This window comes from Salvelinus fontinalis, chromosome 7 (genome assembly GCF_029448725.1).
Source record: "Salvelinus fontinalis isolate EN_2023a chromosome 7, ASM2944872v1, whole genome shotgun sequence".
Classification (NCBI taxonomy): Eukaryota; Metazoa; Chordata; class Actinopteri; order Salmoniformes; family Salmonidae; genus Salvelinus; species Salvelinus fontinalis.
Genome location: NC_074671.1, coordinates 213,786 through 240,339, shown reverse-complemented (window position 1 = coordinate 240,339; position 26,554 = coordinate 213,786). Strand labels below are relative to the sequence as shown.

Sequence of the window (26,554 nt, the reverse complement as noted above, 5' to 3'; positions counted from 1 at the left end):
TATTAATTCCTATTGATTCACTACTGGAGAGGACTATTGATCCCTATTGATTCACTACTGGAGAGGCCTATTGATTCCTACTGGTTCACTACTGGAGAGGCCTATTGATTCCTATTGATTCACTACTGGAGAGGCCTATTGATTCCTATTGATTCACTACTGGAGAGGCCTATTGATTCCTACTGGTTCACTACTGGAGAGGCCTATTGATTCCTACTGGTTCACTACTGGAGAGGCCTATTGATTCCTATTGATTCACTACTGGAGAGGACTATTGATTCCTATTGATTCACTACTGGAGAGGCCTATTGATTCCTACTGGTTCACTACTGGAGAGGCCTATTGATTCCTATTGATTCACTACTGGAGAGGCCTATTAATTCCTATTGATTCACTACTGGAGAGGACTATTGATCCCTATTGATTCACTACTGGAGAGGACTATTGATTCACTACTGGAGAGGCCTATTGATTCCTACTGGTTCACTACTGGAGAGGCCCAGTGGTCGATATAGGTCAAATAGAGACAATTAGACATACTGTGCACTTTTGCATTTCTGTTCTGTACACACAGACATTCACTCTCACAGATATTCACAGACATTCACTCTCACAGACACTCACAGACATTCACTCTCACAGACACTCACAGACATTCACTCTCACAGACATTCACAGACATTCACTCTCACAGACATTCACTCTCACAGACACTCACAGACATTCACTCTCACAGACATTCACAGACATTCACTCTCACAGACATTCACTTCTCCAGTTCATTCTACTGTTTCATGCATGTTTAAACCACTTTCTCTCTCCCACACACACTCACACCCATGATCATGGGTTGCATAAAATGATCTTTAACAGCGTGTGTCTGTGCATGCAATGTTGTGTGTGTCTGTGTTCCTTCAGTGTGTGTGTCTGTGTTCCATCAGTGAGTGTGTCTGTGTTCCATCAGTGAGTGTGTCTGTGTTCCTTCAGTGAGTGTGTCTGTGTTCCTTCAGTGAGTGTGTCTGTGTTCCTTCAGTGAGTGTGTCTGTGTTCCTTCAGTGAGTGTGTCTGTGTTCCTTCAGTGAGTGTGTCTGTGTTCCTTCAGTGAGTGTGTCTGTGTTCCTTCAGTGAGTGTGTCTGTGTTCCTTCAGTGAGTGTGTCTGTCTTCCTTCAGTGAGTGTGTCTGTCTTCCTTCAGTGTGTGTGTCTTCCTTCAGTGTGTGTGTCTGTCTTCCTTCAGTGTGTGTGTCTTCCTTCAGTGAGTGTGTCTGTTCCTTCAGTGAGTGTGTCTGTTCCTTCAGTGTGTGTGTCTGTCTTCCTTCAGTGAGTGTGTGTGTCTTCCTTCAGTGTGTGTGTCTTCCTTCAGTGTGTGTGTCTGTGTAGCATCAGAGAGAAACATGGTATTAGCAGATCATATTAACATGACATCTCCCTGTGTTTGCGTGCATTTTTTTATTTCTTGTTCTGGACACTGGGATGTTCTGGTCTCAAACATAATTAGATCTGAAAACTGACAGACCAGAGTGGTGTAGCCTTAGGATAGAGGTGACTGGTCTAACCATCTACAGACACAATACAGAAGGGACCATGGTGTTTCTGCATGAGGGCGGCAGGTAGTTTAGCAGTGAAGAACGTTGGGACAGTATCCTTAAAAAGACACGACTTCCCTTGCAACTAAAAATCACTCATCAAACACACATTCAGTTGTTCAGAACGCAGACAACTCTTTCACCCCTCCCTCCCATGTTTATACAAACCTCGACCCAGCCTGTCATTACTCTGAAGTACACCATCCCCCTACACACTGTCTGAAACACATACACAACTAGATGTGTGCTTATCTTGACAAAGTTAAACACACAGACTGGAGACAGACACACATCTCTGTGGTTAGACAGTGGGTTACACACCCCAGTAAATTACACATCTCCTACTTAGAAACACACACACACACACACACACAACCATACCGACGCCACACACACACACAACCATACCGACGCCACACACACACACACACACACACACACAATCATACCGACGCCACACACAGGTAGGAATATGAAGAACTGAAAAGTCCATTGTGAGATCATTCCTCTTTATTTCACATAGATGGGGAGAGAGCAATATATTTGAAATGTCTTTCTTTTGGAACTTCTATGAGTGTAATGTTTACTGTTAATGATTATTAATTATTATCTATTTCACTTGCTTTGGCAATGTTAACATATATGTTTCACATGCCAATAAAGCCCTTGAATTAAATTAAATTGAGAGACAGACAGACACAGACAAAGAGACAGAGAGGAGACAAATAGATAAAACAACAATGTATCATGAATTCCCAAGAAAACAGAGACACAGAAACCTCTTCACAGCGCGTGTGACGCGACACACACACACACACACACACACACACACACACACACACACACACACACACACACACACACACACACACACACACACACACACACACACACACACACACACACACACACACACACGAGAGCAGAGAAGGTGCAGCTGAACACAAAATTTCCCCAGCATCGCTTAGTCACCATGTGCACCGCAGTGCCTGATGGGAACTGGAGTCTTTCTCTCAGAGACGAGCAGGAAGAGACCCACAATGCCTTTGTGCGGAGGCACGGCACAGCACCCCGGGAGATAGTCTCTTGGCGTTGGTTGCCATGGAGGCGTTGGTGGTGGTTGGTAGTCATAGTTACCGTTACCGGGCAGTAACCATCCACAGCCCCAGCGCTACATTAGCAGCCAGCAGAGCACTTCCTCCCAGCAACAGGAAAAAGCCAATCAGTTCGCGGTGCTGCCGATCTGTAACCACAGTGACCAGCGTGGCCTCCAGCAGAGCGGAGAGCATCCATTGGCCGTCAAGGGCGAAGCATGGAACAGAGTTGACCACGGCTAACGCTCCAGACAGGGACACAACGTATCTGATCAACACTGGGTTAAGTTATCTACAGGACAGAGAGACACTACACACACTAGGGTAGGGGGCAGCATCTGGAATTTTGGATGAAATGCATGCCCAAATTAAACTGCCTGCTTCTCGGGCCCAGAAGATATGATATGCATATAACTGGTAGATTTGGATATAAAACACTCTAAAGTCTCCAAAACTGTTAAAATAGTGTCTGTGAGTATAACAGAACTGATTTGGCAGACGAAAACCTGAGAAAAATCCATTCAGGAAGTCGTTTCCTTTTTGGTTTTGTAGTTTTCTATTCAATGCCATTACAGTATCCATTGACTTAGGACTGAAATTGCAGTTTCTATGCCTTCCACTAGATGTCAACAGTCTTCAGAAATTGTTTCAGGCTTGTATTCTGAAAAATGAGGGAGTAAGAGCAGTCTGAATGAGTGGACCCTAAAGTGTCAAAGAGCTTTTAATGCGCGCGACAGAGAGATAGCCTTTCTTGTTTACCTTTTAAATTGACGACGTTATTGTCCGGTTGAAATATTATCGATTATTTAGGCTAAAAACAACCCGAGGATTGAATATAAACATCGTTTGACATGTTTCTATGAACTTTATGGATACAATTTGGATTTTTTTGTCTTCCTGTTTTGACTGCGTTTGAGCCTAATGATTACTGAAGAAAACGCCTGAACAAAACAGAGGTTTTTGTATATAAAGAGACTTTATCGAACAAAAGGAACATTTATTGAGTAAATGAATGTCTGCTGAGTGCAACCATATGAAGATCATCAAAGGTAAGGGATTAATGTTATCTCTATTTCTGACTTGTGTAACTGTTCTACTTGGCTGGTTACTGTTTGTAATGATTTGTCTAGTGGGCTATGTTCTCAAATAATCTTAAGGTATGCTTTCGCCGTAAAGCATTTTTTAAATCTGACACCGTGGTTGGATTCACAAGAAGTTAATCTTTAAACCTATGTAAAATATGTTTTGTTTTCTGAATTTTTATAATGAGTATTTCTGTATTTGAATTTGGCGCCCAGCAGTTTCACTGGCTGTTGAAGAGGTGGGACGCTAACGTCTCACGTACCCAAGAGAGGTTAAGGGCCTACCATCATGGTGACCCTGTGGCCAGTATGGACAGTCTCAACGAAGCCTTGTGTGCGGTGAAAAAGTACGTACTAATGTTTCAATTCATACATTCCTTTCCCCCTTCTGAGAATGTAAAGGGTTGAGAAACTCAAATGACAATGGAAGTAATTTACAATTGTAATATACTGAGTGTAAAAAAAAGTATTTTATTTTCCCTCATGTTAATGCTTATTTAATGTTAATGCTTGTTTAATGAAAATTCTTGTAAGTCATGTTCTATTAGGTTGAGACAGTCTTAAAAAAGGGAGGAAATGTAGTGGGAAATGACATAATTAGTCATGCTATCCTATGTTTTAATGTATAAAGAATTGTCTCGTTATATGCTAGTGTTTTTGAAATTATTGTACATATCCCAACCAGAAGCCATGGATTACAGGCAACATCCGCACTGAGCTAAAGGCTAGTGCTGCCGCATTCAAAAGAGCGGGACTCGAACCCGGACGCTTGTAAGAAATACCGACATGTCCTCCGACGAACCATGGAACCCTGACCTGTTCACTGGACGTGCTACCTGTCCCAAACCTGCTGTTTTCAACTCTCTAGAGACAGCAGGAGCGGTGTAGGCAGGCGCTAATATAGAACTTGGTTATCTGAGCGTCTGCGTTTGGTTCTATTTGTGATGCTTAATGCGCTGTAAGTCCCGCATCTCCCATCTCCTCATTGATTTTTAGGAGCATAGACCCACGTGGGTGATTGAAAGATGAACTGAGGTCCACACTCCAGTCCAGTCGGTGGTGGTAATGCACCTTAAAGTTGGTTGCCAACCGCCATATAAAGTCCAAAGAAGAAGAAGCCTGAAGGAGGAGAGATCACTAGAAACTAAAACTCTGTTTACCCTTTTATCTGTGGATTCATTATCAGAGTAGAGGTCCTTGTGAATTTCAGGTAAAATAACAACCCAATGTTTATATCCCAGGACAAATTACCTAGCAACAGCAAGCTTGACATGCATGTTTAATGCTTTTCGACCTGTCCCCAAATTAATATAGTTGGTTAAGAGTTTGTTTTGATATTTCAACCTGTGTGTCCTGATTGCGATTGGTGTGGTTGGACAAAATCAACATGGATGGCGCAAAGTATCCTATTAGATCTCCCCTCTTTTCTAAATTTCGAACGGATATTTTCATCTCGGTCGCATAAAACTGCTTGCATGTGAAAACACTTCTGACAATTATGTTTTCCCACTAATTGCATTATAGAACAAACATTTGCGTGTAGCCTACTGCCTTGTGCACATTGCTGTGCTTACATTGTGAATAATAACATAAACATTTTATGACAAATACATTTTTATTTGATTTTGAAGTTAGCTTGGGGTTGCTAGCGAGTTAGCGGGGGATTGCTAGCAAAGTTAGCGTGGGGTTGCTAGCAAAGTTAGCGTGGGGTTGCTAGCAAAGTTAGCGTGGGGTTCTCTAATGTACAGAATCAAATAATCTGTCGTGACTGAATGGCATGGAGGAGGATAACAAGCACCAGTAGTTCCGCTGTTTCTCTATATCTGCTTTCTGTGACTAGTTGCTGACCTAACATAATGATGTGTTCTGCTTTCGCCGAAAAGCTTTTTTTTGAAATCGGACACTGTGGTTGGATTGACGAGAATTGTATCTTTAAAATGGTGTCTAATACTTGTATGTTTGAGAAATTTGAATTGTGAGATTTCTGTTGATTGAATTTGGCGCCTTGCAATTTCATTGGCTGTTAGCGAGGGGTTCACCATCTGTTCTAATTGGCTCATGAAACAGTCATTCAAGAAGCTTCCTACTTCCAGGAAACGGATTGAGATCAGATGATTTGCATGCAGATGCAGTTTGGACATTTCACTCGTGAAGAATGATAATTTATGACAGTGATGGTCTATTTTCAAATGACGAATACCTACCTGAGGGTATTACATTTATAACATTTCTTGAGACAATAGAACCGTGTGGGCATAGTCAGACATTGCAATTGGAGGATGCATTTTATGCATATTCTATAATGATAGGCTACATCTGTCGGTACAAACTTTGATTGAGGAAATTATGATTTACATTTGAGTAATTTAGCAGACGCTCTTATCCAGAGCCACTTAGTTCATACTTTTTTCACACTGGTCCTCCGTGGGAATCGAATCCACAACCGTGGCTTTGCAAGTGCCATGCTCTACCAACAGAGCCACACGGAACATAAACGTAATTTTAAAATAAATAAACGTAATTTTAAAATAAATAGCACCACAACACTGAACGTCACCAACAATATTTTATGTTGCTAGCTAGTTAGCTGTGGTTTGCTAGCTAGTTAGCTGTGGTTTGCTAGCTAGCTAGCTGTGGTTTGCTAGCTGTGGTTCGCTAGCTAGTTAGCTGTGGTTCGCTAGCTAGTTAGCTGTGGTTCGCTAGCTGGCTAGCTGTGGTTCGCTAGCTAGCTAGCTGTGGTTCGCTAGCTAGTTAGCTGTGGTTCGCTAGCTAGTTAGCTGTGGTTCGCTAGCTAGTTAGCTGTGGTTCGCTAGCTAGTTAGCTGTGGTTCGCTAGCTAGTTAGCTGTGGTACGCTAGCTAGCTAGCTGTGGTACGCTAGCTAGCTAGCTGTGGTACGCTAGCTAGCTAGCTGTGGTTCGCTAGCTAGCTAGCTGCGGTTCGCTAGCTAGCTAGCTGCGGTTCGCTAGCTAGTTAGCTGTGGTTCACTAGCTAGTTAGCTGTGGTTTGCTAGCTAGTTAGCTGTGGTTTGCTAGCTAAGCTGTGGTTTGCTAGCTGCTTGGAGCAGAGATGTTAAAGAAAGGAGGAGATAGGAATCCCAATGAATGATGGAATGTATAACGCCCAACCCAGCAGACTGTCAACCAATCGCGTTCAAGTTGTCATGCTGCGTCAGGTGGTTGCTAAGCTAATCGGCACGCAATCCCTTCTCAAAGTCAGGGTATGAGTCGAGAAAGTACGTAATGTCACGAATCCAAAGCTATACCATTATTCAGAGAACACCATTGAACCCTGGTCTCAATTGGGTTCCCCAGATTAACTTTGATTTATTTTATCAAAAATAAAATATACGATATTACAGAGAACAAGTTAATTACCTCACATCTTACATCCCCAAAGTAGATCTGCTCTGGGATGCTAACTAGTTAGCTGTGATTGCTAGCGAGTTAGCTGTAGTTTCCTAGCTGCTTCAACTTTGCTCATTTCCAACACAGCCATAATATGGAGTCAATGTACAAAAGGATACTTGCAGAAGGTCTCCATGACAACCGGGAGGTCTAGGTTCAGGAAGCCGAAGCGAGGAGCAAAGTTGGTCAGACTGACTGAGGAGGACAGGACAGGCATTAACACAGACAGACAGACACACAGACAGAAAGACAGACTTATGGTTAGTTGGTCAGACAGGAAGATCATTACCAGATTGACAATCAGACTGAGGACAGTGTTAGGGTTAGTTGGTCAGACAGGAGGGACTTTAACACACACTGACCTGCATATTGGAGGTGAGGAGGGTACCCCACAAACAGCATCTGTGTATTGGGTGGATGAGTAAGGCGGATCAACCTGGTCTGGTTCTCCAGTGAAGGTGTGACACAGACACTGGGTGAGTGTGTGTCAGGGTCTGTGTCAAGATGTGTGTGTGTGAGGCAGTCTGCGTTGCTGCGACACACACGGCTGCCAGACAGCATCTTACGAGCCGGGAGACACGCATACTGAAACATAACCAGCAGTTAGTCCTCTGTCTGTGTGTGTGTGTGTGTGTGTGTGTGTGTGTGTGTCTGTGTGTCTGTGTGTCTGTGTGTGTGTGTGTGTGTGTAGGGCTGTACCCCACCCTCAAAAACTCTGGCTCGACCGAGAGTCAGTTTCGACCAATCGATTGGTCAACATTTTGAAACTTGTATTTTGCCATATATAGACACACCCTGTGTTTGATTAAATCAACTATATGCACTGAGCTGGTCTGATGCTTTAAGCACTGTGTGAATCAAATCAACTATATGCACTGAGCTGGTCTGATGCTTTAAGCACTGTGTGATTAAATAATTAAGACATGGAGCCAGAGATGAAGATAAGCAGAAAATAAAACCTGGACCATCCATCGTCCTTCACGCTCGTTAAGTTACTGGTAATAGGCTACATACAGCATGGGTCAGCTCTTCCATCAGCCACTGTATCTTATCATTTCTAGCGATCTGCGTGCCAGTTATGATTTTCATGGAACAGTATTATTTCGACTATAATAACATCTTCAATATCACTGTCGTGGTTAAGCTAAATTATATCTAAATGATAACGATACAAATGTAAAAGCTAAAATGTATAATTTGAGCTAACCTTTTTCCTAACCTTCCAAAACGGCTCATTCATCCCCCTCCTCTCCCCTATAACTATCCCCCAGGTCGTCGCTGTAAATGAGAATGTCAACTTACCAACTTACCTGGAAAAACAGGGATAAAAAAAGTATAAAATAAAGACCAAATTCTCCTAACCTGCTGCGGAAAAGTACATTCCAGTCGTAGCTGTACTCCACCAAGTGAGAACGCTATGCATGGTTTATATTATCACCCATAGTCTAGTTAAATAAAGGTTAAATAATTTTATTAAATCACCTATAGTCCAACCAGCATAGTGGCTATAAATACATGGGCTGAAGCATTGGGTTGCCCATCTGCATTTTGCCTACTGGATACCCGAGACGTGGACTGTTCTCAATGATCCCGTCCGGCAGGGGGTACCGATACATCAAGGCTTTCACAAACAGACTCCTACACAGCTTCTATCCCCTGGTCATAAGCTACAGGACTGTTTTGATAGCACAGACTGGAATATGTTCCGGGATTCTTCCGATGGCATTGAGGAGTACATCACATCAGTCACTGGCTTCATCAATAAGTGCATCGATGACGTCATCCCCAAAGTGACTGTACGTACATACCCCAACCAGATTACAGGCAACATCCGCACTGAGCTAAAGGGCAGAGCTGCTGCCTTCAAGGAGCAGGACTCTAACCCAGACGCTTTTAAGAAAATCCCGCTATGCCCTCCGAAAAACCATCAAACAGGCAAAGCGCCAATACAGAACTAAGATTGAATCGTACTGCATCGGCTCTGACGCTCGTCAGATCTGGCAGGGCCTGCAAACTATTACAGACTACAACGGGGAAACACAGCCGTGAGCTGCCCAGTGACACGAGCCTACCAGACGAGCTAAATCACTTCTATGCTCGCTTCGAGGCAAGAAACACTGAGGCATGCATGAGAGCATCAGCTGTTCCGGATGACTGGGTGATCATGCTCTCTGTAGCCGACGTGAGTAAGATCTTTAAACAGGTCAACATACACAAGGCTGCGGGGCCAGACGGATTACCAGGACGTGTGCTCCGAGCATGTGCTGACCAACTGGCAGGTGTCTTCACGGACATTTTCAACATGTCCCTGATTGAGTCTGTAATACCAACATGTTTCAAGCAGACCACCATAGTCCCTGTGACCAAGATCACTACGGTAACCTGACTAAATGACTACAGACCCGTAGCACTCACGTCCATAGCCATGAAGTGCTTTGAAAGGCTGGTCATTGTTCACATCAACACCATTATCCCAGAAACCCTAGACCCACTCCAATTTGCATACCGCCCCAACAGATCCACAGATGACACAATCTCTATTGCACTCCACACTGCCCTTTCCAACCTGGACAAAAGGAACACCTACCTGAGAATGCTATTCATTGACTACAGCTCAGTGTTGAACACCATAGTCCCCTCAAAGCTCATCACTAAGCTAAGGACCCTGGGACTAAACACCTCCCTCTGCAACTGGATCCTGGACTTCCTGACGGGCCGCCGCCTCCACACTGGAGCCCCTCAAGAGTGTGTGCTCAGTCCCCTCCTGTACTCCCTGTTCACCCACGACTGCATGGCCAGGCACAAATCCAACACCATCGTTGAGTTTGCAGACGACACAACAGTGGTAGGTCTGATCACTGACAATGACGAGACATCCTATAGGGAGGAGGTCAGAGACCTGGCCGAGTGGTGCCAGAATAACAACCTATCCCTCAACGTAACCAAGGAGATGATTGTGGACTACAGGGAAAGGAGGACCGAGCACGCCCCCATTCTCATCGACGGGGCTGTAGTGGAGCAGGTTGAGAGCTTCAAGTTCCTTGTTGTCCACATCCTCAACAAACTATCATGGTCCAAACACACCAAGACAGTCGTGAAGAGGGCACGACAAAACCTCTTCCCCCTCAGGAGACTGAAAAGATTTGGCATGGGTCATCAGATCCTCAAAATGTTCTACAGCTGCACCATCGAGAGCATCCTGACTGGGAGCATCACTGCCTGGTATGGCAACTGTTTGGCCTCCGACCGCAAGGCACTACAGAGGGTAGTGCGTACGGCCCAGTACATCACTGGGGCCAATATTCGTGCCATCCAGGACATCTTATACCAGGCGGTGTCAGAGGAAGGCCCTAAAAATTGCCAAAGACTCCAGCCACCCTAGTCATAGACTGTTATCTCTGCTACTGCACAGCAAGCGGTACCGGAGCGCCAAGTCTAGGTCCAAAACAACTTCTACCCCCAAGCCATAAGACTGCTGAACAGCTAATCAAATGGCTACCTGGACTATTTGCATTGCCCCCCCCCCCCCCCCCCCCCCCCTTTTTAGGCTACTGCTAATCGCTGTTTATTATCACTTCCCCCCCTAACTTCAAGTACATATTACCTTGTACCCCTGCACATTGACTCAGTACCGGTACCCCCTGTACATAGCCTCCACATTGACTCTGTACCGGTACCCCCTGTATATAGCCTCCACATTGACTCTGTACCGGTACCCCCTGTATATAGCCTCCACATTGACTCTGTACCGGTACCCCCTGTATATAGCCTCCACATTGACTCTGTACCGGTACCCCCTGTATATAGCCTCCACATTGACTCTGTACCGGTACCCCCTGTATATAGCCTCCACATTGACTCTGTACCGGTACCCCCTGTATATAGCCTCCACATTGACTCTGTACCGGTACCCCCTGTATATAGCCTCCACATTGACTCTGTACCGGTACCCCCTGTATATAGCCTCCACATTGACTCTGTACCGGTACCCCCTGTATATAGCCTCCACATTGACTCTGTACCGGTACCCCCTGTATATAGTCTCCACATTGACTCTGTACCGTAACACCCTGTATATAGCCTCCACATTGACTCAGTACCGGTACCCCCTGTATATAGCCTCCACATTGACTCTGTACCGGTACCCCCTGTATATAGCCTCCACATTGACTCTGTACCAGTACCCCCTGTATATAGCCTCCACACTGACTCTGTACCAGTACCCCTGTATATAGCCTCCACATTGACTCTGTACCAGTACCCCTGTATATAGCCTCCACATTGACTCTGTACTGGTACCCCCTGTATATAGCCTCCACATTGACTCTGTACCGTAACACCCTGTATATAGCCTCCACATTGACTCCGTACTGGTACCCCCTGTATATAGCCTCCACATTGACTCGGTACCGTAATACCCTGTATATAGCCTCCACACTGACTCTGTACTGTAATACTGTTTATTATCACTTCTGTACATAGCCTCGTTATTGTTATTTTACTGTGTTACTTTTTATAATTTTTTACTTTTGTTCATTTGGTAAATATTTTCATATCTCTTTCTTGAACTGCATTGTTGGTTAAGGGCTTGTAAGTAAGCATTTCACGGTAAGGTCTACACTGGTTGTATTCGGTGTATGTGACAAATAAAGTTTGATTTGATTCGATTTGACACTGACCTGTTCTATACAACCACTCCAGTACCCCTGCACATTGAATAAGGTACTGACACTGACCTGTATATACAGTACCAGTCAAAAGTTTGGAAATACCTAGTCATTGCAGGGTTTTTATTAATCTTTCTTTTCTTCTACATTGTAGAATAATATTGAAGCAATCAAAACTATGAATGAACATATATGGAATCATGTAGTAACCAAAAAAAGTGGTAAACAAATAAAAATATATTTTATATTTGAGATTCTTCAAATAGCCACCCTTTGCCTTGATGACAACTTTGCACACTCTTGGCATTCTCTCAACCAGCTTCATGAGGTGTTCACCTGGAATGCATTTCAATGAACAGGTGTGCCTTGTTAAAAGTTAATGTGTAGAATTTATTTCCTTCTTAATGCGTTTGAACCAATCAGTTGTGTTGTGACAAGGTAGGGGGTGGTATAGAGAAGATAGCACTATTTAGGAAAAGACCAAGTCCATATTATGGCAAGAACAGCTCAAATAAGCAAAGAGAAACGACAGTCCATCATTACTTTAAGACATGAAGGTCAGTCAATCCGGAAAATGTCAATAACTTTGAAAGTTTCTTCAAGTCACAAAACAACATCAAGCGCAACAATGAAACTGTCTCTCATGAGGACCGCCACAGGAAGAGACAGTTACCTCTGCTGCAGAGGATAAGTTCATTAGAGTTACCAGCCACAGATTGGAAAGGAAGACCCAGAGTTACCTCTGCTGCAGAGGATAAGTTCATTAGAGTTACCAGCCACAGATTGGAAAGGAAGACCCAGAGTTACCTCTGCTGCAGAGGATAAGTTCATTAGAGTTACCAGCCACAGATTGGAAAGGAAGACCCATAGTTACCTCTGCTGCAGAGGATAAGTTCATTAGAGTTACCAGCCACAGAAATTGCAGCCCAAATAAATGCTTCACAGAGTTCAAGTAACAGACACATCTCAACATCACCTGTTCAGAGGAAACTGTGTGAAAGAAGCCTTCATGGTCGAATTGTTGCAAAGAAACCACTACTAAAGGACACTAATAAGAAGAAGAGACTTGGTTGGGCCAAGAAAACACAAGCAATGGACATTAGACCGGTGTAAACCGGTCTTTTAGTCTCATGTGTCCAAATTTGAGATTTTTTGTTTCCAATGGCTGTGTCTTTGTGAGATGCAGAGTCGGTGAACGGATGATCTCTGCATGTGTGGTTCCCACTGTGAAGCATGGAAGAGGTGGTGTGATGGTGCCCTGCTGGTGACACTGACCGCAGAGTGAAGGAAAAGCAGCCAACAAGTGCTCAGCATATGTGAGAACTCTTTCAAGACTGTTGGAAAAGCATTCCAGGTGAAGCTGGTTGAGAGAATGCCAAGAGTGTGCAAATACGTCAAGGCAAAAGGTGGCTACTTTGATGAATATTTCTTAAACACTTTTTTGGTTACTTCATGATTACATATGTGTTATTTCATAGTTTTGATGTCTTCACTATTATTCCAAAATGTAGAAAATAGTAGAAAAATGACCTTCAGCAGGCCACAAATGTGCATGTGTCTGCTCAAACGGTCAGAAACAGACTCCATGAGGGTGGTATGAGGGCCCGACGTCCACAGGTGGGGGTTGTGCTTACAGCCCAACACCGTGCAGGACGTTTGGCATTTGCCAGAGAACACCAAGATTGGCAAATTCGCCACTGGCGCCCTGTGCTCTTCACAGATGAAAGCAGGTTCACACTGAGCACATGAGCACATGTGACAGACGTGACAGAGTCTGGAGACGCCGTGGAGAACGTTCTGCTGCCTGCAACATCATCCAACATGACCGGTTTGGCGGTGGGTCAGTCATGGTGTGGGGTGGCATTTCTTTGTGGGGCCGCACAGCCCTCCATGTGCTCGCCAGAGGTAGCCTGACTGCCATTAGGTACCGAGATGAGATCCTCAGACCCCTGATGCTGACACATGCACATTTGTGGCCTGCTGGAGGTCATTTTGCAGGGCTCTGGCAGTGCACCTCCTTGCACAAAGGCGGAGGTAGCGGTCCTGCTGCTGGGTTGTTGCCCTCCTACGGCCTCCTCCACGTCTCCTGATGTACTGGCCTGTCTCCTGGTAGCGCCTCCATGCTCTGGACACTACGCTGACAGACACAGCAAACCTTTTTGCCACAGCTCGCATTGATGTGCCATCCTTGATGTGCCATCCTGCACTACCTGAGCCACTTGTGTGGGTTGTAGACTCCGTCTCATGCTACCACTCGAGTGAAAGTACCGCCAGCATTCAAAAGTGACCAAAACATTAGCCAGGAAGCATAGGAACTGAGAAGTGGTCTGTGGTCACCACCTGCAGAACCATTCCTTTATTGGGGGTGTCTTGCTAATTGCCTATAATTTCCACCTTTTGTCTATTCCATTTGCACAACAGCATGTGAAATGTATTGTCAATCAGTGTTGCTTCCTAAGTGGACAGTTTGATTTCACAGAAGTGTGATTGACTTGGAGTTACATTGTGTTGTTTAAGTGTTCCCTTTATTTTTTTGAGCAGTGTATATTAGTATTAGTAATATTATATTATTATTATCTATATTATTATTAAAATTACTAACTAAATTATTATTATCTATATTATTGTTATTATTATTAATTATATTATCTATATTATATTATTAGTATCTATATTATTATGATTATCATCTATATTATGATTATCATCTATATAATTATTATTTGCATTATTATCTATATTATTATTATCTATAATATATTATTATTATCTATATTATTATTATCTATATTATATTATTATTATCTATATTATATTATTATTATCTATATTATATTATTAGTATCTATATTATTATTATCTATATTATTATTATCTATATTATTATTATCTATATTATTAATATTATTATTATCTATATTATTATTATCTATATTATTAGCATCAATATTATTATCATCTATATTATTAATATCTATATTATTAATATTATTATTATCTATATTATTAATCTATATTATTAATATTATTATTATCTATATTATTATTATATATATTATTATTATCTATATTATCTATATTATTATTATCTATATTATTATCATCGATATTATTATTATCTATATTATAATATTATTATTATCTATATTATTAATATTATTATGATCTATATTATTAATATTATTATCATCTATATTATTATTATATATATTATTAATATTAGTATTATCTATATTATTATTATCTATATTATTATTATCTATATTATTAATATTATTATTATTATCTATATTATTAATATTATTATTATTATCTATAATATTATTATCTATATTATTATCATCTATATTATTATTATCTATATTATTAATATTATTATTATCTATATTATTAATATTATTATCATCTATATTATTATTATCTATATTAATATTATTATTATTATCTATATTATTAATATTATTATTATCTATATTATTAATATTTTTATTATATATATTATCTATATTATTAATATTATTATTATCTATATTATTAATATTATTATTATCTATATTATCTATATTATTATCTATATTATTATCATCTATATTATTATTATTAGTATTATTAATATTATCTATATTATTATCATCATCATCATCATCTATATCCTTATCTAAATTATCATCTATATTCTTATCTATATTATTATTATTATTATTATCATCATCATCATCACTGCATTGTTGGGAAAGAGCGTTCAAGGAAAGTTGAACTGCCAATCTTGGTGAATTGTACTGTATTAAACCTGCTATATCCTGTGCACGTGATGAATAAACTTTGAAAAGGCCTGATTTTTTATAATAATGAATTATAATAACAAAGTATTATTATTCATTCGAAAAGTGTTTTTCCCGCAATTGCATTAAGAATTGTTGTGCATTGGCGGCTTCAGGCCTGGAAGTATGTGATGTTAGGGGCCTTTTGCCCTTCAAGAGGTGCCCAATCTACTAGGGAATCAAGGCCATCGTCAAGGGCAACGAGCCATTAACAACAATGGCCAATTAAAATGATTCAAAACCGAAAAAACTCCAGATATTTTGATAAGACAAATGTATATGCAAATAATTAGCCTACAAGTCAAAGTGTAGGTTATATACATATTGGCTACAGTCTCATGTCCACACCGATACTGACATGAGGGAGGCACCAGAAAATATACTTCAAAAATATAAAGTATATATACAAAAGTATGTGGACACCAGTTCAAATTCATGGATTCGGTCATTTCAGCCACACCCACTGCTGACAGTTGTATAAAATCGAGCACACAGCCAAGCAATCTCCATAGACAAACAGTGGCAGTAGAACCGCCTTACTGAAGAGCTCAGTGACATTCAAAGTGGCACCGTCATAGGATGCCCCCTTTCCAACAAGTCAGTTCGTCAAATGTCTGCCCTGCTAGAGCTGCCCCGGTCAACTGTAAGTGCTGTTATTGTGAAACATCTAGGAGCAACAACGGCTCAGCCGCGAAGTGGTAGGCCACACAAGCTCACAGAACGGGACCGCCGAGTGCTGAAGGGCGTAGAGCGTCTGTCCTCGGTTGCAACACTCACTACCAAGATCTAAACTGACTCTGGAAGCAACGTCAGCACAAGAACTGTTCGTCGGGAGCTTCATGAAATGGGTTTCCATGGCCAGCAATGTCAAGCATCGGCTGGATTGGTGTAAAGCTCGCCACCATTGGACTCTAGAGCAGTGGAAGCACGTTCCCTGGAGTGATGAATCACGCTTCACCATCTGGCAGTCTGACAGACGAATCTGGGTTTGGCGGATGCCATGAGAACGCTACCTGCCCCAATGCATAGTGCCAACTGTAAAGTTTGGTGGAGGAGGAATAATGGTCTGGGGCTGTTTTTCATGGTTCGGGCCCCTTAGTTCCAGTGAAGGGAAATCTTAACGCTACAATGACATTCTAGACGATTCTGTGCTTCCAACTTTGTGACAACAGTTTGGGGAACGCCCTTTCCTGTTTCAGCATGACAATACCCCGAAGACAAAGAGAGGACCATACAGAAATGGTTTGTTAAGATCAGTGTGGAAGAATTTGACTGGCCTGCACAGAGCCCTGACCTCAATCCCATCGAACACCTTTAGGATGAATTTGAACGCCGACTGCGAGCCAGGCCTAATCGCCCAAACATATCAACCAAACAATCGACCAGTCAACTAAATGGGGTCAGCCCTACGTGTGTGTGTTTGTGTGTCTCACCTCCTTCTCCTGTAGTTTGGTGTAGGAGAAGCAAAGATCAGTCAGACTGTTGTTACTGCAGCATTCTATAGAGCTATCCAACCTCCTGTAGACTACAGGGAGAGAGAGAAGATTGGTGTGTGTTGGGACACAGTATCCAGTCTGGGGGAGGGGGGGGGGGGGGGGGGGGGGGGGGTGTACCTCGGCCGTGGGCCCAGCTGGGTTGCAGGGTGTGTGTTGGTACACAGTATCCAGTCTGAGGTGTGTGTGTGTGGATTGTGAGACAGGAGTTCCAGTCCTCTACGGTTCTGACATCACAGTCCTCAAGCCCGGTCACCATGTCACCTATTGACAGACCTCTAGGACCGTCTGCAGGAGAGCCCTGACACACACACAAAGAGTTAACAAACACTAGATTGTTACCTTACAAGAGGGCTAAACCAGCTTGTTCACACAAAAACACTAGAGCTGGGACAATTAACTAAAACGAAACTAAAATGATCGACACAAGAATTTTGCTGATATCGTTCATTATAAGTAGCCGATACTAGAGAAATGTCAAATTTGAAATGAAATACGTTTGTTAATCTTTATTTTATTTATTTTTTATGGGAGAAATGATGGCTTCACACTACCAGTAGTAGTTCAAAGGACAATAAAAACTGTGGTGCACATTCATGTTAGAAACTTAGCGTTCTATTTATCAGGGGCAGTATTGAGTAGCTTGGATGAAAGGTGCCCAGAGTAAACGGCCTGCTCCTCAGTCATAGTTGCTAATATTTGCATATCATTATTAGTATTGGATAGAAAACACTCTGAAGTTTCTAAAACTGTTTGAATCATGTCTGTGAGTATAACAGAACTCATATGGCAGGCAAAAACCTGAGAAGTTCCACTTCCTGTTTGGATTTTTTCTAGGGCTGGTAATTTTTCAACCAAGCTCTCATTGAAATTACAGCGAGATATGGATGAGTTTCCACGTCCTACGGCGTCCACTAGATGTCAACAGTCAATAGAACTTTGTCTGATGACTCTGCTGTGAAGGGGGGCCGAAGGAGACAGGAATGAGTAACCAAAGCCATGAGGTGACCACGCTTTGACCACGCGCGTTCACGTGAGAGGCAGCTCCGTTCCATCGCTCAACTGAAGTCAATCTAATTCTCCGTTATTCAAGATGTACGTTAACAACATTCTAAAGATTGATTCAATACATCGTTTGACATGTTTCTACTGACTGTTACGGAACTTTTGGACATTTCGTCACGTTATAGTGGACGTGCTTTGTGACTTTGGAATTTTTTACCAAACGCGCTAACCAAAGTAGCTAATTGGACATAAATAACGGACATTATCGAACAAATCAAGCATTTATTGTGGACCTGTGATTCCTAGGACTGCATTCTGATGAAGTTCATCAAAGGTAAGGAAACATTTATCATGTATTTTCTGGTTTCTGTTGACTCCAACATGGCGGCTAATTTTACTATTGTTCTGAGCTCCGTCTCATTATTATTAATGATTATTGCATGGTTTGCTTTTTCCGTAAAGTTTTTTTGAAATCTGACACAGCGGTTGCATTAAGGAGAGGTATATCTATAATTCCATGTGTATAACTTGTATTATCATCTACATTTATGATGAGTATTTCTGTTGAAACGATGTGGCTATGCAAAATCACTGGATGTTTTTGGAACTAGTGAATGTAACGCGCCAATGTAACCTCAGATTTGTTTTATATAAATATGAACTTTATCAAACAAAACATGCATGTATTGTGTAACATGAAGTCCTATGAGTGTCATCTGATGAAGATCATCAAAGGTTAGTGATTCTATTTGTTTTATTTCCTCTCTTTGGTTGGAAAAATGGCAGAATTTTTCTTTGAGTTGGTGGTGACCAAACATAATCGTTTGTGGTGCTTTTGCTGAAAAGCCTATTTGAAATCGGACACTGTTGTGGGATTAACAACAAGATTACCTTTAAAATGGTATAAGACACATCTATGTTGGAGGAATTTTAATTCTGAGATTTCTGTTGTTTGAATTTGGCGCCCTGCACTTTCATTGGCTGTTGTCATATCAATCCCGTTACCGTGATTGCAGCCCTAAGAAGTTAACTGTCCCACACTAACCTGCACCACCTCGGTGACGAGGGCTCCAGCCCCAGTGTAGTAAACAGGAAACAGGAAGACAGGCAACAGGAAGAGGAAACACAATGCTGCTACACACAGCACAAAGTTATGCCACACCCCTAGAGAGAGAGAGGAGAGAGGGAGAGAGGGAGAGAGGGAGAGAGAGAGGGAGGGAGCGAGAGAGGAGGGAGGGAGGGAGGGAGAGAGGGAGGAGGGAGGGAGAGAGGGAGAGAGGGAGGAGAGAGGGAGAGAGGGAGAGAGGGAGAGAGAGAGGGAGGGAGCGAGAGAGGAGGGAGGGAGGGAGGGAGAGAGGGAGGAGGGAGGGAGAGAGGGAGGGAGCGAGAGAGGGAGGGAGCGAGAGAGGAGGGAGGGAGAGAGACAGGGAGCGAGAGGGGGGAGAGAGAGGAGGGAGAGGAGGGAGAGAGCGAGAGGGGGGAGAGAGAGGAGGGAGGGAGAGTGGTGTCTTAGTGATCACCTGCCAAGTGGACGAAATGATTTGATTCAACATGAACAGAAAACAATGGTTAGATGCTACCCAATAGTACACACGCTCTCTTAGTTTAGATGCTACCCAATAGTACACACGCTCTCTTAGTTTAGATGCTACCCAATAGTACACACGCTCTCTTAGTTTAGATGTGTGTGGTTAGATGCTACCCAATAGTACACACGCTCTCTTAGTTTAGATGCTACCCAATAGTACACACGCTCTCTTAGTTTAGATGTGTATGGTTAGATGCTACCCAATAGTACACACACTCTCTTAGTTTAGATGTGTATGGTTAGATGCTACCCAATAGTACACACACTCTCTTAGGTTAGATGCTACCCAATAGTACACACACTCTCTTAGGTTAGATGTGTATGGTTAGATGCTACCCAATAGTACACACGCTCTCTTAGTTTAGATGTGTATGGTTAGATGCTACCCAATAGTACACACACTCTCTTAGGTTAGATGCTACCCAATAGTACACACACTCTCTTAGTTTAGATGTGTATGGTTAGATGCTACCCAATAGTACACACGCTCTCTTAGTTTAGATGCTACCCAATAGTACACACACTCTCTTAGTTTAGATGCTACCCAATAGTACACACGCTCTCTTAGTTTAGATGCTACCCAATAGTACACACGCTCTCTTAGTTTAGATGCTACCCAATAGTACACACGCTCTCTTAGTTTAGATGCTACCCAATAGTACACACGCTCTCTTAGTTTAGATGTGTGTGGTTAGATGCTACCCAATAGTACACACACTCTCTTAGTTTAGATGCTACCCAATAGTACACACACTCTCTTAGTTTAGATGTGTATGGTTAGATGCTACCCAATAGTACACACACTCTCTTAGGTTAGATGCTACCCAATAGTACACACGCTCTCTTAGTTTAGATGTGTATGGTTAGATGCTACCCAATAGTACACACACTCTCTTAGGTTAGATGCTACCCAATAGTACACACACTCTCTTAGTTTAGATGCTACCCAATAGTACACACACTCTCTTAGTTTAGATGTGTATGGTTAGATGCTACCCAATAGTACACACACTCTCTTAGTTTAGATGCTACCCAATAGTACACACACTCTCTTAGTTTAGATGCTACCCAATAGTACACACAATCTCTTAGTTTAGATGCTACCCAATAGTACACACACTCTCTTAGTTTAGATGCTACCCAATAGTACACACACTCTCTTAGTTTAGATGCTACCCAATAGTACACACACTCTCTTAGTTTAGATGCTACCCAATAGTACACACACTCTCTTAGTTTAGATGTGTATGGTTAGATGCTACCCAATAGTACACACACTCTCTTAGTTTAGATGTGTATGGTTAGATGCTACCCAATAGTACACACGCTCTCTTAGGTTAGATGCTACCCAATAGTACACACACTCTCTTAGTTTAGATGCTACCCAATAGTACACACGCTCTCTTAGTTTAGATGTGTATGGTTAGATGCTACCCAATAGTACACACACTCTCTTAGTTTAGATGCTACCCAATAGTACACACACTCTCTTAGTTTAGATGTGTATGGTTAGATGCTACCCAATAGTACACACGCTCTCTTAGTTTAGATGCTACCCAATAGTACACACACTCTCTTAGTTTAGATGCTACCCAATAGTACACACGCTCTCTTAGTTTAGATGCTACCCAATAGTACACACACTCTCTTAGTTTAGATGCTACCCAATAGTACACACACTCTCTTAGGTTAGATGCTACCCAATAGTACACACACTCTCTTAGTTTAGATGCTACCCAATAGTACACACGCTCTCTTAGGTTAGATGTGTGTGGTTAGATGCTACCCAATAGTACACACACTCTCTTAGTTTAGATGCTACCCAATAGTACACACACTCTCTTAGTTTAGATGCTACCCAATAGTACACACACTCTCTTAGTTTAGATGCTACCCAATAGTACACACGCTCTCTTAGTTTAGATGTGTGTGGTTAGATGCTACCCAATAGTACACACACTCTCTTAGTTTAGATGCTACCCAATAGTACACACGCTCTCTTAGTTTAGATGTGTATGGTTAGATGCTACCCAATAGTACACACACTCTCTTAGTTTAGATGTGTATGGTTAGATGCTACCCAATAGTACACACACTCTCTTAGTTTAGATGCTACCCAATAGTACACACACTCTCTTAGTTTAGATGTGTATGGTTAGATGCTACCCAATAGTACACACACTCTCTTAGTTTAGATGTGTATGGTTAGATGCTACCCAATAGTACACACACTCTCTTAGTTTAGATGCTACCCAATAGTACACACACTCTCTTAGTTTAGATGTGTATGGTTAGATGCTACCCAATAGTACACACACTCTCTTAGTTTAGATGTGTATGGTTAGATGCTACCCAATAGTACACACACTCTCTTAGTTTAGATGCTACCCAATAGTACACACACTCTCTTAGTTTAGATGTGTGTGTGAGAATCTTACCTGCACAGAAGATACGTAGCTGTTGGGCAGGTGAGATGAGGTTGAGATGTGTGGTGAAGAGATCTACGAAAGCTCCGGGATACACCACGAAAACAAACACACCGAAACCATTCACACGTACCTGCTCCCTACACACACACACACACACACACACACTATTTTAAAAAGGTACACTTTCTTCATGTGTACAACATCACAATATTGAGAGCGTCTACACTTCCAAAGGAGGTATTTGGTGTTTCTGGGAGAAATAAAACAGGTTTTTTCAGAGCCCCCGTACTACACAACGACGATGAGGAAGTGAATCGCTGGTTGGAGTACGTGAAAGTTAAATCGCAAAAAAAAAAAAGAAGATCCTTAAACATTTGAATTATTTTATTTGCTTTCTGAAGTGATGGGGTGAAATAAACTTTAATCTCAAATGAACGTAATCCTTGTAGTCTGGTGGATATCAGTTTTGTCTCAGTTACAGCATGGTCAGAGTTAGTGACTCAGTTCAGTTACAGCATGGTCAGAGTTAGTGACTCAGTTACAGCATGGTCAGAGTTAGTGACTCAGTTACAGCATGGTCAGAGTTAGTGACTCAGTTCAGTTACAGCATGGTCAGAGTTAGTGACTCAGTTCAGTTACAGCATGGTCAGAGTTAGTGACTCAGTTACAGCATGGTCAGAGGTAGTGACTCAGTTCAGTTATAGCATGGTCAGAGTTAGTGACTCAGTTCAGTTACAGCATGGTCAGAGTTAGTGACTCAGTTCAGTTACAGCATGGTCAGAGTTAGTGACTCAGTTCAGTTACAGCATGGTCAGAGTTAGTGACTCAGTTCAGTTACAGCATGGTCAGAGTTAGTGACTCAGTTACAGCATGGTCAGAGTTAGTGACTCAGTTACAGCATGGTCAGAGTTAGTGACTCAGTTACAGCATGGTCAGAGTTAGTGACTCAGTTACAACATGGTCAGAGTTAGTGACTCAGTTACCGCATGGTCAGAGTTAGTGACTCAGTTCAGTTACCGCATGGTCAGAGTTGGTGACTCAGTTACAGCATGGTCAGAGTTAGTGACTCAGTTCAGTTACAGCATGGTCAGAGTTAGTGACTCAGTTCAGTTACAGCATGGTCAGAGTTAGTGACTCAGTTACAGCATGGTCAGAGTTAGTGACTCAGTTACAGCATGGTCAGAGTTAGTGACTCAGTTACAGCATGGTCAGAGTTAGTGACTCAGTTACAGCATGGTCAGAGTTAGTGACTCAGTTATAGCATGGTCAGAGTTAGTGACTCAGTCACAGCATGGTCAGAGTTAGTGACTCAGTTCAGTTACAGCATGGTCAGAGTTAGTGACTCAGTTCAGTTACAGCATGGTCAGAGTTAGTGACTCAGTTCAGTTACAGCATGGTCAGAGTTAGTGTCTCAGTTCAGTTACAGCATGGTCAGAGTTAGTGACTCAGTTACCGCATGGTCAGAGTTAGTGACTCAGTTCAGTTACCGCATGGTCAGAGTTAGTGACTCAGTTACAGCATGGTCAGAGTTAGTGACTCAGTTACAGCATGGTCAGAGTTAGTGACTCAGTTACAGCATGGTCAGAGTTAGTGACTCAGTTACAGCATGGTCAGAGTTAGTGACTCAGTTACAGCATGGTCAGAGTTAGTGACTCAGTTACAGCATGGTCAGAGTTAGTGACTCAGTTACAGCATGGTCAGAGTTAGTGACTCAGTTCAGTTACAGCATGGTCAGAGTTAGTGACTCAGTTCAGTTACAGCATGGTCAGAGTTAGTGACTCAGTTACAGCATGGTCAGAGTTAGTGACTCAGTTACAGCATGGTCAGAGTTAGTGACTCAGTTACAGCATGGTCAGAGTTAGTGACTCAGTTCAGTTATAGCATGGTCAGAGTTAGTGACTCAGTTCAGTTACAGCATGGTCAGAGTTAGTGTCTCAGTTCAGTTACAGCATGGTCAGAGTTAGTGACTCAGTTCAGTTACAGCATGGTCAGAGTTAGTGACTCAGTTCAGTCACAGCATGGTCAGAGTTAGTGACTCAGTTACAGCATGGTCAGAGTTAGTGACTCAGTTCAGTTACAGCATGGTCAGAGTTAGTGACTCAGTTACAGCATGGTCAGAGTTAGTGACTCAGTTCAGTTACAGCATGGTCAGAGTTAGTGACTCAGTTCAGTTACAGCATGGTCAGAGTTAGTGACTCAGTTACAGCATGGTCAGAGTTAGTGACTCAGTTACAGCATGGTCAGAGTTAGTGACTCAGTTACAGCATGGTCAGAGTTAGTGACTCAGTTCAGTTACAGCATGGTCAGAGTTAGTGACTCAGTTCAGTTACAGCATGGTCAGAGTTAGTGACTCAGTTCAGTTACAGCATGGTCAGAGTTAGTGACTCAGTTCAGTCACAGCATGGTCAGAGTTAGTGACTCAGTTACAGCATGGTCAGTTAGTGACTCAGTTACAGCATGGTCAGAGTTAGTGACTCAGTTACAGCATGGTCAGAGTTAGTGACTCAGTTACAGCATGGTCAGAGTTAGTGACTCAGTTCAGTTACAGCATGGTCAGAGTTAGTGACTCAGTTCAGTTAAAGCATGGTCAGAGTTAGTGACTCAGTTCAGTTACAGCATGGTCAGAGTTAGTGACTCAGTTCAGTTACATCATGGTCAGAGTTAGTGACTCAGTTACAGCATGGTCAGAGTTAGTGACTCAGTTACAGCATGGTCAGAGTTAGTGACTCAGTTACAGCATGGTCAGAGTTAGTGACTCAGTTACAGCATGGTCAAAGTTAGTGACTCAGTTACAACATGGTCAGAGTTAGTGACTCAGTTACAGCATGGTCAGAGTTAGTGACTCAGTCACAGCATGGTCAGAGTTAGTGACTCAGTTCAGTTACAGCATGGTCAGAGTTAGTGACTCAGTTCAGTTACAGCATGGTCAGAGTTAGTGACTCAGTTCAGTTACAGCATGGTCAGAGTTAGTGACTCAGTTCAGTTACAGCATGGTCAGAGTTAGTGACTCAGTTCAGTTACAGCATGGTCAGAGTTAGTGACTCAGTTCAGTTACAGCATGGTCAGAGTTAGTGACTCAGTTACAGCATGGTCAGAGTTAGTGACTCAGTTACAGCATGGTCAGAGTTAGTGACTCAGTTACAGCATGGTCAGAGTTAGTGACTCAGTTACAGCATGGTCAGAGTTAGTGACTCAGTTACAGCATGGTCAGAGTTAGTGACTCAGTTACAGCATGGTCAGAGTTAGTGACTCAGTTACAGCATGGTCAGAGTTAGTGACTCAGTTACAACATGGTCAGAGTTAGTGACTCAGTTACCGCATGGTCAGAGTTAGTGACTCAGTTCAGTTACCGCATGGTCAGAGTTGGTGACTCAGTTACAGCATGGTCAGAGTTAGTGACTCAGTTCAGTTACAGCATGGTCAGAGTTAGTGACTCAGTTCAGTTACAGCATGGTCAGAGTTAGTGACTCAGTTACAGCATGGTCAGAGTTAGTGACTCAGTTACAGCATGGTCAGAGTTAGTGACTCAGTTACAGCATGGTCAGAGTTAGTGACTCAGTTACAGCATGGTCAGAGTTAGTGACTCAGTTATAGCATGGTCAGAGTTAGTGACTCAGTCACAGCATGGTCAGAGTTAGTGACTCAGTTCAGTTACAGCATGGTCAGAGTTAGTGACTCAGTTCAGTTACAGCATGGTCAGAGTTAGTGACTCAGTTCAGTTACAGCATGGTCAGAGTTAGTGACTCAGTTACAGCATGGTCAGAGTTAGTGACTCAGTTACAGCATGGTCAGAGTTAGTGACTCAGTTACAGCATGGTCAGAGTTAGTGACTCAGTTACAGCATGGTCAGAGTTAGTGACTCAGTTACAGCATGGTCAAAGTTAGTGACTCAGTTACAGCATGGTCAGAGTTAGTGACTCAGTTATAGCATGGTCAGAGTTAGTGACTCAGTCACAGCATGGTCAGAGTTAGTGACTCAATTCAGTTACAGCATGGTCAGAGTTAGTGACTCAGTTCAGTTACAGCATGGTCAGAGTTAGTTACTCAGTTTAGTTACAGCATGGTCAGAGTTAGTGACTCAGTTACAGCATGGTCAGAGTTAGTGACTCAGTTACAGCATGGTCAGAGTTAGTGACTCAGTTACAGCATGGTCAGAGTTAGTGACTCAGTTACAGCATGGTCAGAGTTAGTGACTCAGTTACAGCATGGTCAGAGTTAGTGACTCAGTTACCGCATGGTCAGAGTTAGTGACTCAGTTCAGTTACCGCATGGTCAGAGTTAGTGACTCAGTTACAGCATGGTCAGAGTTAGTGACTCAGTTACAGCATGGTCAGAGTTAGTGACTCAGTTACAGCATGGTCAGAGTTAGTGACTCAGTTACAGCA

At 42.4% G+C, this 26,554-nt stretch overlaps 1 protein-coding gene across 1 annotated transcript in view; it reads right to left on the bottom strand.

Moving 5' to 3' along the window:
• Window positions 1–2,077: 2,077 nt before the first annotated feature.
• Window positions 2,078–26,554, bottom strand: part of mbtps2 (membrane-bound transcription factor peptidase, site 2) — a 45,880-nt gene continuing 21,403 nt past the window's right edge. Inside the window, exons 5-11 of the mRNA XM_055928139.1 lie at window positions 22,179–22,306; window positions 19,198–19,316; window positions 17,268–17,448; window positions 17,088–17,179; window positions 7,529–7,751; window positions 7,286–7,361; window positions 2,078–2,947 (exon numbers count right to left, since the gene is read on the bottom strand). Coding sequence (XP_055784114.1) covers window positions 2,725–2,947; window positions 7,286–7,361; window positions 7,529–7,751; window positions 17,088–17,179; window positions 17,268–17,448; window positions 19,198–19,316; window positions 22,179–22,306 — 1,042 coding nt within the window. The 3' untranslated portion in view covers window positions 2,078–2,724. The remainder of the gene's footprint in view (window positions 2,948–7,285; window positions 7,362–7,528; window positions 7,752–17,087; window positions 17,180–17,267; window positions 17,449–19,197; window positions 19,317–22,178; window positions 22,307–26,554) is intronic.